Source organism: Geotrypetes seraphini, chromosome 10 (assembly GCF_902459505.1).
Source record: "Geotrypetes seraphini chromosome 10, aGeoSer1.1, whole genome shotgun sequence".
NCBI lineage: Eukaryota > Metazoa > Chordata > Amphibia > Gymnophiona > Dermophiidae > Geotrypetes > Geotrypetes seraphini.
In genome coordinates, this window is record NC_047093.1 from 5604618 (window position 1) to 5619785 (window position 15168).

Sequence of the window (15168 nt, forward strand, 5' to 3'; positions counted from 1 at the left end):
AGGCGAACCTTAGGAAATTGAAAGACTGGGCGTACAAATGGCAGATGAAATTTAATGTGGACAAATGCAAAGTGATGCACATTGGGAAGAATAACCTGAATCACAGTTACCGGATGCTAGGGTTCACCTTGGGGGTTGGCACCCAAGAAAAAGATCTGGGTATTATCGTAGACAATACGATGAAACCTTCCACTCAATGGGCGGCGGTGGCCAAAAAAGCAAACAGGATGCTAGGAATTATTAAAAAAGGGATGGTTGACAAGACTAAGAATGTTATAATGCCCCTATATTGCTTCATAGTGTGACCTCATCTGGAGTATTGCATTCAATTTTGCTCTCCTTATCTCAAGAAAGATATAGTGGCGCTAGAAAAGGTTCAAAGAAGAGTGACCAAGATGGTAAAGTGGATGAAACTCCTCTTGTATGAGGAAAGACTAAAACGGTTAAGGCTCTTCAGCTTGGAAAAGAGACAGCTGAGGGGAGATATGATTGAAGTCCACAAAAATTACAAAGAGTAGGGGACACTCGATGAAGGTACAGGGAAATACTTTTAAAACCAATAGGAGGACATTTTTTTTCACTCAGAGAATAGTTAAGCTCTGGAATGTGTTGCCTGAGGATGTGGTAAGAGCGGATAGCATAGCTGGTTTTAAGAAAGGTTTGGACAAGTTCTGGAGGAAAAGTCCATCTTCTGTTATTGAGAAAGACATGGGGGAAGCCACTGCTTGCCCTGGATCAGTAGCAAGGAATATTGCTACACCTTGGGTTTTGGCCAGGTACTAATGACCTGGATTGGCCACCATGAGAACGGGCTACTGGGCTTGATGGACCATTGGTCTGACCAAGTAAGGCTATTCTTATGTTCTTATGACATTCATTGTAGAAATCTTGAAAAACCAACTAGGTTGTGGCCCCTCCCCTCCAGTCTAGTTGTGTTTGAGAACATAGTGTACCAGCTGTCTGAGAATCTTAGCCAGGACTCATGAATTACAGCTATGAAAATACAAAACTCAACCCCACATTTTGTGGCTTCAACCAAAATCTCCAGCCACTTGATCAAAGTCTTTGCAATGAACTGTGTCTTCCCTAGCCAGGCTGAAGTCTCTCTTCTCACCTGCCAGAGTGAGGAAGTGAAGACGACTCTTGCAGCTTGTCTGCCCTGGCTAAGACTGCAATTGCATTCTTGGTTTTTAACTTGCAATATGTTGCTTTCAAACCCAGAGCAGACACGTTATCTGCTAAAAGCAATTTCTTCATAGATAAGCAAGCCCAGCTCCTACATCACTACCTGTTCTTCCTTCTCATGATGTCAAGCGTATAGACTTGCTGCTCGAGTTTTGAAAGTGGTAACCCGTTGCAGTGAGGACTAAGAAGAATAATCGCACCAGAGCTCAGACAATGCAAACTGGGTTTAATCAGACAGAAGGGCCAAGAACAGGCAGAGATTCATCCACCACTGGTGTGACTGTGCAGCTCAACCACATCAGAAAGCAAGATTTGAGGTTCAGCTACTCAAAGTGAGTCAGATGGGAATCTATCTACTGTAAAGACAAGTGTATGGGTTAAAAATTGCATTTAGAGGTTCAGTTAAGGCTTTGGAGGGGCGCTATGGTCCCCATCTCCTCCTCTTTTCTCAGTCTGAAGAGGATTCCCATGTCTGTCTACTCACAGGTCCTCCCGTCAGTCTGAATCCATCCATTCCATTTATAGACGGTAACGTGCTGTATTGTTTACAAAATTCACACACACACACACACACAAAATACGTCAAACACCACAATCGGAATAAGAGATCAGCTTTTCTCTCCTTCCTTCGACCAGTGCAACACCCATACCATGCGCTCTCTGGCACACTTCCAAAATATCATTTCAAAGTTTACTTCTTTCTTTCCCGTCTTTTAATACATTCCAGGTCAGGTTTGTTTACAGCTTTAAACTGGAAACAGATTCCATATTTCAAAGCAGAATGCCCCTGCCCTTCAGGACATTTCTGTAACAAATATCCTTAAGTAAAGCTAAAGTTTACATATTTGTGTGAAAACAAAGCGGACCCCTGGGCTCTAGACCACAACAGCGGCCTTGGACCTCCGTTGTCTAGGTGCCCCTGACCTGGGCAGAGTGTGGCAGGGCTTCTCTGAGCTTTTCAAAGGCACAGTTTTCCGCTCTCTTGCCTCCATCAGTTCCAAACCTTTCCAAGTGAAGACTTGGACCTAGAATATTTTCTGAATTAAAGAGAGAAAACAGTGCTCCAAAAAACAGCCCGTGAAGCCAGAAGCAGTACACGGGACTGTGCAGTGACCCAAAGAGCAAAACCAGAAAAAGAGAAGGAAGAGAGAAGCAAATGCTGTTTATTCAGTACAAGCCTGTTCACATTTTGGGGTATAAGGCTTCACCTGGGACGCTGTAAAGTGTGATTCTGGACTGCCAAGGAAGTACAACAGGGCAAAGTTCTCCTGAAGCGTCACAGCTGATATCAGGCACATGAGGAGTATAAAAGGTTCCCGACAGGCTTACAAACAGAGTAGGGGCATATCCTACTCTGCGTCGGACCACAACTGAGAGGCTGCACAGAACCTTATTGCTTTTAAAGACTCGGTTAGCTCCCTCTTGCGAGATATCATGGAGCAGAGACCAGACTGTCGTTCTGTTCACCACAAGCCCTATTAAGAGCTACAGGTTCAAATCCTGCTTCAACCACTGACGCTGCTTGTGATCTTGGGCAAGTCACTTTTTTCTTGGTTTACTAAAGGAGACAGTACCTCCCCCCACCTCGGAACTAAAACATTGGGAAAGCAGTAAAAGCGAAGATGTAAAATACTGACCAAATAACCCCTTCCTTTCCAACAGCCAGGCCTGCTGCTGGGAAAGAGGGAGCCCAACGGTGACACAGAGCGTGGCTAGGGCACTGCCCTGACCTGCCCCCTAACACCTTTGGGCTTCAACCTGGCCAATTTAATCCTTCTCATTACAGGCTGAAAGCACTCCTACATCACCTAATTCATTAAAATTCAAATTTAGGACAAAGTAACGTGGAAAAGGTGATTCGCTAATTACCTGAATTAATATAGTATGACGGGTCATTTCTTTCAATATCACCTTCCAAACAGCAGCTGACAACCTCCTGCCAAAAGGAGGGGCAGGAATGCATGCCATGCAGGACCTAAATCTGCCACCCATGATTGTCTTATGGCATCTGGAAACATTTCCTATCACCTGACTCTATACTTGGACACTGCTCTGCACCACCCATAGGGTCTGTCGTTTGACATGCGTTGATCATTTTCAGAACGCAGATGGGATGGTGGCTGTACTAATCTTTTCCCTATCCGTCTGCATTTGGATTTAGCTCAGCCTTGTTTTAGAAGCTGAAGGCAAGTTACAGTCATTTTTTTACCTGTCGCAATAGAGGATTAAGTGACTTGGAGTGTCAGGGGGACTCCCAGGCCCATTTCCCTAAGCATTAGCCTACTCCACCACTTTGCAAGATGCTCTCAATAAGATCCCATAGAAGAAGTAAAATTATAACATCAGTGCTGCTCTGGTCTGTCTAGCAGCAGTGCAGGGTTACCTATGTGAACTCTTGGGACTTAATAAACCCTGGCACTGGGACTTCTGCATTCATAATACTGTAAATTAGAGATAGGAAACCCGCGCCTGGGATTCTGAAAGGCCAAATGCGGAGGAGGCCAAGCACCTCTCCCTAAGTGCTCCAGAAGCATTACACGGCTAATGACCAGAGCAGAGAGTTGTGCAGTGAATTTACACAAACATTGTGCAACTGGATCGTAGGTCTCCCTGCATGTGGGCTCCATCTTTTCTCAGTGTCAGAGCTACTCTTTCATGCCTCCAGGCTGCCCCTGCTTTAAGGGGAATAGGTGAGAACTGAAGCTTCCAAGATGTCATCCCATAAAGACCACACCCGAATGCTACCTAACAAGAGGGAGGCCTTTATATCCACGCCTGCCCTCGCGGAAACGAGAGTGACTGAACTGTAATGCTGGCCCCGAGGGCAGCGGTAGCGTCACTGGTGCAACCCCAGTGCTGGTCTTTGCATCTTAGCTAGGGCCTCTCTATGATTGGCTGGCTGTGTCTGGCCTCCTAGACAGCACAACCTGTGACCGTGGGTTTCCCTGCAGACACAAACCGCATCCTCCCCTCCCCCTGAATCACAACCAGTGCTTATGCTCACTCATGCTGCTGGGTCCTGGTAAGGGTTCTAGAAGTATGGAGCAGAACCATGCTAGCATACCTTAAAGTAAAGAGATGCACGTTAGAGAATGACATAGGCACAAATTTGTCCCCGTCCTGTCCCCACGAGTTTTGTGCTGTCCCTGCCTTAACCGCAGAAGCCTCAAACACTCAAGATTTTAAAGCATTTGAGGCTTGTGCAGATGAGGACAGAGCTTACAGGAATGGGGACAGGTTGGGAAAATGAGTTCTTGCGGGGACAGGGAAAATTTGTCCCCATGTCGTTCTCTAAAGTACATCTAAGAAAATCTTTCCAACTCTTTCTTGTGCCTTCTAGTGTAGCTCACGCAGCAGCTAAAGGTTCGAGTTCAGAAAAATGCAATTGAAGTCTTCATAACAAAGGTCTGTGCTGGCGAACTGCAGCTCTCCAATGTTTGCAGAAGTGAAGTCTCTCTGCCATGGAGGGCTCATGTTGCCCTTTTGGCAATAGGAATTTTTCCTGCACCAGCCCTTTGTCAGAGTCATTTGTGTATGTGGCAAATTCAGCATATGTTGCCCAATGCTGCCAGAGGGCTCCCAGCTCTCTTTCTGCAGTTAGTGTCCTCTGCCACTTTCCTTTGTCTTAGTGACCCACACAAGCCCAGCTTTCAGTTCAGGTGTGGGGAAGCCCTTTTGTCTATCAGAATGTCACATTGTAGTGTAACTTCATTTGCCGCCTTTTCCTCATGGCTTCTGTAATGTTGCCAGGTGACTTCTTGTCCCACTATTTCCTGAAGGTAAAGACATCTTGTGTCTTCAGGGCCCGCTTTCCTTCACCAGGTTTGGGGGACAGAGTTTCCACAGTTCCTCCGTACGGGCAGCTCTCATGTTCGGGATGGTAACCTGAACACTCCACGGCAGGGATGTAACCACTGTCCCACATTCCAGTGCTACACAGCTTACAGAGATCATGTAGGCTGCAGGGGATCCTGGATAACAGACGGAACTGATACAGCAAGCTCCTGGCCTACAGGAAAAGGGAACATACTGCATATCAGCGCTCACTAGAAGGAAATGAAGACAGCTCAAATATCGGTGCATATTGTGTCTGAGGACAGAGGAAGGGAAGGTAGCCCAGAGTTCAGTCCCCATATCAAAACAGAGGTTCAGTGTGGTGCAAACACCAGGAACACCAGCTCAGACAAACGAGGAGAGCACGGGGCACAGGTGGTACAGGACTCCGCCCAGACAGACACACGAGGCTTGGTTCGGAACAGACTCTTACCTTCCGCAGGACCAGCTCCCCATTCATATGCATGGCCAGGTTACTAAAATGCAACAACATCTGGTCAGTGGGCAGCTGCTGTTCGATGACATCGTCCCCATAAATGCAAATGATGGCCACACAGATGAAAAGATGGAAATAGTCTGTCTAGAGAGAAAAGATTTATGGCAGAATGTTATGAGCACAGCGGTGATTAAGAAAGGGAGGAATAGCTTACGCTGTTTCACTTTCACTATTGCTAACGCAAAAGTATACAGTGTCTCTCTGTACTAAACGGGAAATCCAGGGCTGTGTCTGCTGGGAGCATTCGCAGGACTCAACAAATAGCAAAAGGTTGGTCAGACTTGGGAAAAAACCAATCACCTTTCACCAGTTCTTACCTTCTCTTTTCCTACCATCCTGATCCCTTCCCCAGTCTTCTCCACCACATCTTTTGCTCAATCTGTTCTGATCTGAGGGATGGAGTGTTAACTGCCTAAAAGTAGTCAAGAAATGCATGATGTTCATGCAGTAAAACATAATCGCCTTACTCACTCTTTTTGCTTTGGTTCATTATCCAACGCTGCTCGATACAAACCGCTTCATTCTAGAATGCGAGTCCTAAATCCACGTGCCATTTGCGCTGCACGGTAATCTACAGTTTTAGCATGCAAATGCATGAGGGCATTTATAAGGGGGTGGGGGCAGAGGCATGGTGCAAATGGGCGCACCTAAGGAAGGATTCGATTCTTACCTCAATAATCCTCTTTCCTGAGGAACAGCATACGATTCCTTACGGATGGGTTGTGTGCCCCAACTAGCGAGTTAGACTGTAGAAGGCATCAATCATTCTTCTCAGCTCCGCCTCCTAGTTTCTCTGGGACGTGCTCTCTCTCTTCAGTCCGAACCAAAGCAAGCGATAACCCCTTAAAAGAAGACATGATAACAAAAGAGTAAACAAACACTGCAATTGCAAAACTAAAGGTGGAAGCAACTCACCACCTACCTGTGTGCAATCAGCACCAACACTTGTATAGCTCTGTGAAAGCAGCGTGCAGCGGAAATCTAACCCACTGCCTTACAGTAATTTTCTTCTCTTTTGGCTGCCACGAGCCAAACCGCTGGAAATCCAACCCAGACTGTATAGGGCGGAGCATAAGGAATCATATGCTGTTCTATAGGAAAGAGGATTATTGAAGTAAGAACCTAGGGCCAGATGCACGAAAGCCAGCGATGGTCGCTAAACCTGTTTTAATAGCTTTAGCAACGATTGCATTTGCCGATCCGAGGCATAAAACGGCTCATCGCCTGGTTTTCTGCACGATCGCTCATTCCTCGATCCGACCATGCAAATAAGCTAATTAATATTAAAATGCCATGTAAACTAGTAGAGCGATCAATGCTCTAACATGGCTTCCTAATGCACCAAAAAAAGTGATTGTTTTTAACGATCCAAAAAACGTGACTGGTCAAGACCAGTCACTTACCTGTCTAACCTTTTTTTTTGAATGGGCACAGATGCTGTGCTTGTTATACATGCACAATATCTGCCCCATTAGAAAAAAAAGAAAAAAAAAGCAACTCCCCGCTGATGACGACTCTCCCCGGTGAACCAATAAACACAGCACCAGAAAGAGGCCCCCCCTGTACTAACGAAAAACGGCAGGGATGGCCATTTCCTTTTGCCATTGCTCCCCCCCATGCCAGCGAAAACGGCAGGAGGAATGCCCACTTCCTCCTGCTATGCTCATCCTCCCTACCTCCGTGAAAGAAAACTGGCAGGAGGGATGCCCATGCCCTCCTGCCAATACAACTCCCCCCCAAAAAACCAGCAGCGATACGGCAAACACTCGACTGAGCCAATCAGGGCCTTAGACTTCTCCCCCTTGTATTGAGTTCAATTTTGGTCTCCTCATCTCAAGAAAGATATCGCGGTGCTAGAAAAGGTTCAAAGAAAAGCAACCAAGATGGTAAAGGGGATGGAACTCCTCTTGAATGAGGTTAGGGCTCTTCAGCTTGGAAAAGAGACGGCTGAGGGGAGATAGGATTGAAGTCTACAAAATCCTGAGTGGAGTAGAACGGGTACAAGTGGATCGATTTTTCACTCCGTCAAAAATGACAAAAACTAGGGAACACTTGATGAAGTTACAGGGAAATACTTTTAAAACCAATAGGAGGACCTGGATCTTCCAAGGATCTTTGTCAGTCCAAAATTCACTTCCTTTCAGGATCAGGCGCTTCCACACAACAGCACTTTGCCGATGACACATAGTTGCAGTTTAGGGGTTCTAACAGTGTTTGAGACCCAGCTCTCGTGCTTTTTGTGACTCATGACTCGCAGAGGGTCCCATCCCCCTTCGCACGCAGTACATGGATGCTCCTCAGTTGCCCATCCAGTGCAAACTTAGCATGATATAGGGGTAAAACCACCTAAGGAGTCCATTACAATTGATTTAAAACAAAACTGAGGTGGTTTGGAGGCAGATAGTGGCTTTTAACCCTTTAATTGACAGATGGTGAAATGGCTGTTTTATGTAACTTGATGTTGAATGAGGGCAGAAGTGCAAAGTAACAGGTATTTGGAAATGCAGATCTCCCATAAGAGCCATAGAAGACACATGTTGCTTCTGAGCAACAGTACCAAATAAAGGGTTAAAACAAAATCGTGAAATTCAAGATGGCTGCCATGGCAGCAGCATTTTGGCACTAAAATAATGGCTTGTGGGAGCAAAAGTGAAAGTTCAAAAATGCTGAAAATAGGATTTTAGACGTGGGGGACCCTTGGGATATAACCCCAGAAAACCTTAGGTGTTGCCGATTTCTGACCCACCCCGATTTTCCCATCGACAGTAATGAACTGTACTCACAGAACTGCCACGTTCTGTGCCGTGCCTGGATCAGCTGGACATGGAGAAGGCACGCAAGGGTGGCTCCTGGGGCTTGTCTCTTCGAGCTGTCTTTTATTCAGGTTCCAGAACCTGAAACCCTCGATCCCCCCTCTTGCTCCCACACGATTCTTCGAGGAGGGGTGCAGCCAATCATGGGGATCTAATCAGCCTGCGCTCAAGCGAGCACCACTCCCAGGGAACCTATTCTGGAGCTCCAAGTGTTAGAGCAGGCCAGCCAGGCAGGTGCTCTTTTAAAAGTGTGGTCCTCCTGACTTCAGATCCCAACGATTGACCCTTCTCTCAGGCAGAGCTGTGCCAGGACTACTGGGAACCTCTTAGCACAGGGAAGCCTTGAAAACATTTGATTAATACCTGAAAATAACAAATCTAGTGCAGGCAGAGGAAAAGATATCTTCTCAACTCACTTTCTGAAGACTGAAGAGAGGGCTTTGCCCGGGGAGACAAGAAGGTAGAGCTGAGAAAAATGATTGATGCATTCTACAAACCAACTCGCAAGTTGGGGTACATACCCCATTCATAAGGAATCATATGCTGTTTGCACAGGAAATGTTGATGACTTATGCTGGCATTCTGGAACAGAATCTGGGCATCCAGATCCTGTTATAGAAATTCGCGCTTCATGCCCAAGTTCTGGTGCACTTTACCGAACTGTCCATCAGGGAAAGGAAGTTCTAACAGCAGAAACCACAAGTCACAGCACCCACAGAAATGTTAGGTGTTAGCTTAATGGAGTCCTGCTGTTCCAGCAGATGAAGGAAGCTCATGAATCATGCTGTCTACCTGAAACTCGACTCTTCGTGGGAGGAGGCCTGTGTACGGAGTCAGTCAATGGACCACTCCATAAGGCTCTATTAGCGGCTTCTTCCTAGCAACCTGAGTGGCCTGCTACAGGGGACATGAGGTTGAGCTCAACAGACCCAGCCTAGCCTATTTTATGCTCTCCTCTATTTAAATGTTATTACCCCTGTAATATGAGTGGAGAAGGGTAATCTTCAAGTTATACTCCCTGAGAAAACCAGCCTCCTCAAATATGGTTCAAGATATCTGCAGTTTCCACAGTGAGATTACTTTCCACTGTATCATTGGGCGTATTTAGCTCAGTATATATTCCATTCTCAAATGCAAATACATCATTTGCCCCCTGCAGCAGCAAACAGTCGACAGAGAGTATGAGGACATGTTTACCATGTACTCTGCACTTGCTAAGTTGTAAAGAGGAATGATGCAAGTGAGAAAAGCCCAAGCAGGGGCCTAACCTGATAGTGAGCCCAGCAGGCCTCCCATATATGCAGAGCTTCAGCATCTGGAAACTCGCGTTTAAAACACAGAAGAATCCACCGATGGCAGAAGAGCAATTGCAGGCCATCGTCCCCCAGGGAAAAAAGGTGCTGGTAAAACCGGGGATGCATCAGCCGCAGCAGCTCCCTTAGGTACATCTGAAAGAAGGCAGAAAGTGCCATAATGAATGCACAAGTCTGTCTAAGGCCAGAACTCGAGGGACAGAGAGCTTTGTGGCACAGCAGAAGCCTCACCAGCTGCCTCTCCATGTCTTCATCCCGGGGAGAGCTAACAAAGATGGTGTTGTGCATTAAACCGACAAAGCACCAGAAGGTGTCCGATTCATCCAGCACCTCGGCAAGGATAGGGGCGACCAGATCAGACATTCCTTGCAAGTAGCCAATGGTAGGATTGTACATGGCATAATTGAGCAAGATCCTCCTGGAGAGAAGAGAAGAAAGAGATGGCGAGATTGGGCTGGGCAGGGTTGCGTACAGCATGCCAGGCCATTTTGGGCCATCTTTCATTCTCATTTTTCTTCCTGAGTAGCTGCCCTGTATACAATGACGTAGTAGGGGGGGGTTAATGTCTTGGTGGGATCTCTGCCCCCCTTCCCTCATACCTCTTTAATGTTCATGGCGCGAGCAGCAATCCCAACCTGCTGCTCGCGCCAGCGTTGGCTCTTCCTCTAATGTCACTTCCTGGACCCGTAGCTAGGAAGTGATGTCAGAGGAAGAGTCGACACTGGCAGGAGCAGCTGGTTGGGGTTGCTGCCCGTGCTGCGAACGTTAGAGGTAAGGGGAAGGGAAAGGGTATGCGCAGCAGGACAGGGGGGGAGGGGCACCACTCCCTCTCGCTAAGCCACTGCCTGTATATGCATCAAATATCAGTCCTTTTACCTCAGGCATTATCACCCTTAGAATATATTCTAATGGCCCTGACCCAGTTACTATACCAGCTCGCCTTTTTGCTGCTCGATGTACATTTAATTTTCATGAGAAACGGGTAAGTTGAATCCTGCAGTACTGATTAGATAGAGCAGCTCACAGGAGTTAAGTCTGGCTGTCTGTGTGTGTACATATAGCGTTCTACATCTTTAAGAAACATTACCGCATTGTCTGCACATTTGGGTTGTCTGCTCCTCTGAAGAACTGATTACTGCGATCTGTTCGAACCACATCTTTGTCCACCGTACACTGCACAGTTCGCCAAAACTGTTTGTGCTGCTGTGGGGTCATGGTTAGTCTGAACAGAAAAAAGAACACAGAAAGTGAAGTGAGATGCAGTTAATAGAAAGCCACAGAGCTTCCCAGTGTTCAAAACTCAGAGACACAAGAAAATACTGGCCTTAATGCAAAACAGATAAACCAAGTGAATAACAGGTAAGATTTTAGCACAAGGATAACAAAGACTCCTGGACTGAAAGTCCAAAGACTCAGGCTCAGGAGTAATCTAAGAAAATACTTTTTTACAGAAAGGGTAGTAGATGTGTGGAACAGTCTCTCAGAAGAGGTGGTGAAGACAGAGACTGTGTGTGAATTCAAGAGGGTCTGGGATAGGCACGTGGGATCTCTTAGAGAGAGAAAGAGATAATGGTTACTGCGGATGGGCAGACTGGATGGGCCACTTGGCCTTTATCTGCCCTCATGTTTCTCTGTTTTTATCCTCACCTCTTCTGCTGGATCTGAAAGTACTCCTGCTTCTTCTGCGTCCGCAGGGCCTCACGTTCCTCTGAGGAGGATTCGCAGCTGTAAAAGCCTAGAAGGAATGGCCACACCTCACCACGGATCGATACATCAATCCCCCCAAAGAAAATAGCCTTGATGGAGAGAAGAAAGAAACGGTCACAACAGAGACAAGAAGGAAAGGCAAGATCCAAAGCTGCTCTCGCTCACCTTCCGCAACTTGTACTCCTCTTCCACCTGCCCACACTCATTCAGGTGACCTAGCCAGGCAGAGACATCGAGGCGTTTGTACATGTTCTCTTCTGGATGCATCTCGGAGGAAGGCAGATTTGGGCGACTGATGGAGAACTGCAGGCAAGACTTCTCATCCAGAACCTGCTGAGAGAACATCAGGTGAGTGACCATCCGTACCCTGCACCCTTTGGCTTTTATGGTTAAATCTGTTTACTAACTCAGAAGGAATAGTTGAAGTCAATCAAAGGGGATTAAAAGCTTTGTAGTCATTACATCCCCCCTCCTCCCAAACAAACAAAAAAAAGCACCCCCTTCCAAGGACTACTATTATTGAAAAGGCAGATAACACCCCATTAGAACACAACTGATATTTGGAAGGTGAAAGCCACACACCATCACAAACTTGGGTTTCTGCTAATTCACCATCCCCTCCTTTTAGTCATGGTCTGGTCAATGCTGAGGAATCAGGTGAAAGGGGGCAAAAACCACTCTGGGGTAAGGACAGGGCTTGCTATTTATTAAACCCAAGCATTTTTCACTTCCCAAACAAATTCTGAGTTGCTTGTAGCGAAACACAAAGCAAAGGACAGAGCCCAAGTTCATTCTTTTACAGTGCCACCACTGGTCCCAACAAAAGATCCTTCTGCCCATCTCCTCCACCCACAATCTATACTACTCTGGCCTCCTAGGACACACCTCTGCTACATAAGAGGGAAACGCGGCATCTGCAGGACAAAGAAGCCAATGACCTCTCTGCAGCCTTTGCCCAAACATGCCACCACAGCACCGAGCTTTTCAGTAGCCAGGTGATGTGGCAACTTCTTCCTTAAATGCAACACAAATGTCCGACACATGAGCATCAGTAGGGCGCTTGGCTCCGAATTCTAAATCAAGCCTCAGAAAGAAACTCCAAATGGTTTAAAGCAGTGTCTCTCAAACTTTTTTAGCTATGGCATACTACACAGAGCAAATGTTTTTCATGGCACATTATCACTGAAATTATAAAATTGCAAAACCAACACAAAATAAAATTTGAGTTGTTTATTTAAAATTCTTTAAGCTAAGTATGGGTAATTGTAATAACGGCAAAACTAAAGTAGATTGCTAATTTGACTTGTCTGCGGCCTTTGATGTTGTCCATCAATTTAGTTTCTTCCCACCACCCCAAATCTTCCTAGTCCCCTTCCATTCCTTCCCCTCTTCCTCTTGATCATCAATCAGTCGCCTAGAGCTTGCAAAGGTTTGGGCGACTCACAAATGGGCGATTCACCTGCTTTCAGAGATAGGCTTAGATCTTGCTGTTTTAAGCTTGTTCTCTAATTTTTTACGATCAAGGGGAGAGTGTGGCACAGTGGTTAAAGCTACAGCCTCAGCACCCTGAGGTTGTGGGTTCAAACCCATGCTGCTCCTTGTGACCCTGGGCAAGTCACTTAATCCCCCCATTGCCCCAGGTACAATAGATAGATTGTGAGAGGGAAAACTGCTCGAGTACCTGAATAAATGCATATAAACCGTTCTGAGCTCCCCTGGTAGAACGGTATAGAAAATTGAATTAAAAAAAAAAATAAATTATATTGTTAACATGGTTAGTACAATATCATTTCCTTGGAAGCGGTTGTTCCCCATCCTTTTAATATTTATATGACCACTTTGAAACATCAGTTTTTGAATCCCGATACACTTATGCAGATATTTTCAACCTCCTCGAGATTCAAATCTTTCTGTGAACATAATCCATAATCTCTGTTCAAATGAAATTAAATGAAGCCAAAACTAGACTCTTATGGCTCGGCCCAAAACCAGATGATCTTCCTCCCACTGTTTCCTTGCCTGCAGGAGCATCTCTACAGACTGAGCTCTCTTTCCTCTAAGATCTTGGGCGCTATCGTAGATTCATCCCTCTCATTCAAAGAACAAATTAATTCTCTAGTAAAAAAAAAAAAATGTTTCTTCAGCCTTCACATGTTGAAGAGAGTCAGGTCCTGTTTTCATCAGCAGCATTTTTCTGTCCTTTCTCGGTTAGATTTATAATTCAATCTATCTACCCGTATATACTCGAATATAAGTCGATCCGAACATAAGTTGAGACCCCCATTTCCCCCCCCCCCAGGAGGAAAAATGGTTGACTTGAATACAAGTCGGGGGCTTAATATTAAAGTCTCATGACCTGTCAGGATCTGTACCCAGTGTCCCCTCCGTCACGTCCTCCCCTGCAAGGTTCTGCACTCAGCCCCATTCCCTACCAGGCTGTGAACCAAGCCCCCTTCCCTGCCAGGCTTTGAATACTGTCCCCCCTCCCTGCCAGGCTCTGAACACAGTCCCACCTTCCTTCCCTTTACCCTCATCAGTGATGTCACAATGGCTTGATTGTCCCGTACTCCCCTCTAACCCAGCCAGCAGATTACTGGTAATCATTCCCCTTAACTTAAACCACCTAGTGGTAGGCCGGGACAGGAGGGATCCCTCCCATCTCCTGCCCCGGCTGACACTAACTATTACCACCCTCCCTCGCGTACCTGTTTATTCCCTGGTGGTCCAGCGTGTATCCCGCGCTGAAATCCTCCAGAAGATAGTAAAGGTAAGTAGCCAGCGGCGCACCCAGGCCGGCATGCAGCAGTGAGCTTTTTGTGCTGCCAGCCAGCCCTGCACCGCTCCTTGATAGGATGCTGCGAGAACTGCAAATCCTGCAAGAACTTGCGGCAGCCTATTAAGGAGCGGTGCAGGGCCGGCCCCGGTGCGCCACTGGCTACTTACCTTTACAATCTTCTGGAGGATTTCAGCAGAGGATACCTGCTGGACCACCAGGGAACAAACAGGTACGCGAGGGAGGGAAGGAGGGAGGGTGGTAATTGTGGATCCCTCCTGTCCCGGCCTAAGGCAGGCCTGCAGGATGTCCAGGAGGGTTTCTGGTGGTCACTGGGGAATGACCCAAATATAAACCAGGACCCCCATTTTTGGGCCAATTTTTTGGCCCAAAAATCCCAGTTTATATTTGAGTATATACGGAAGGCTCCAATTAATTCATAACACTATGGCTAGGTTGATTTTTTGCAAGGGTAAATTTGTTGATGTATCTCCGCTGCTGGTTAAACTCTGATATTTTCCAGGATACACTTTAACTTTTAAGATTCTATTTGGCATATGCTGTTTGTTGTACCACTTTCCTGGAATTCTCAAAGATTGGGTACGGTCAGGACTATACAAAAACTTAAATTGTCTTTTCCATCCCTCAAAGGTATTGTTTCTATTGGTAAACTAAGGAAATCTTATTCATTTAAAACTAAACTAAACCTTGATCTTATATACCGCATCTTCTCTATAAAGATAGAGCTTGGCATGGTTTACAAGAAATTTAAAATAAGGAAAACATAATAAGAATTAATGGTTATATAGAGAAAAGCAAAATTTACATTTTTGAAAATAGGCAAGTTTTGAGATGTTTTCGAAATAACTGGAAAGAGCCCAAGCTACGCAGCTGGACAGGAAAGTTATTCCAAAGCTCAGTGATTTTAAAGTAAAGAGATTTCCCTAATTTTCCAATATAGGTAACATCTTTTAACGAGGGGAAAAATAATTCTAGCTTTTGGATCGATCTGGTAATAGGTCTCACAGAGTTCCAGGATAGAGGAAT

The 15168-nt window shown here is 46.0% G+C and overlaps 1 protein-coding gene across 7 annotated transcripts in view; it reads right to left on the reverse strand.

Annotated features, from left to right (window-relative positions):
- Nucleotides 1-1883: 1883 nt before the first annotated feature.
- TBC1D16 (TBC1 domain family member 16) overlaps nucleotides 1884-15168 on the reverse strand; it is an 80041-nt gene continuing 66756 nt past the window's right edge. For 6 of the 7 annotated variants that reach the window (XM_033960561.1, XM_033960559.1, XM_033960563.1 and 3 more), the window contains 7 exons: nucleotides 11514-11681; nucleotides 11289-11437; nucleotides 10729-10863; nucleotides 9873-10059; nucleotides 9597-9776; nucleotides 5453-5599; nucleotides 1884-5194 (listed from right to left, as the gene is read on the reverse strand). In XM_033960561.1, the coding sequence (XP_033816452.1) occupies nucleotides 4952-5194; nucleotides 5453-5599; nucleotides 9597-9776; nucleotides 9873-10059; nucleotides 10729-10863; nucleotides 11289-11437; nucleotides 11514-11681 (1209 nt within the window). In that variant the 3' untranslated portion in view covers nucleotides 1884-4951. The remainder of the gene's footprint in view (nucleotides 5195-5452; nucleotides 5600-9596; nucleotides 9777-9872; nucleotides 10060-10728; nucleotides 10864-11288; nucleotides 11438-11513; nucleotides 11682-15168) is intronic. The other variant, XM_033960564.1, reaches the window with a different exon arrangement.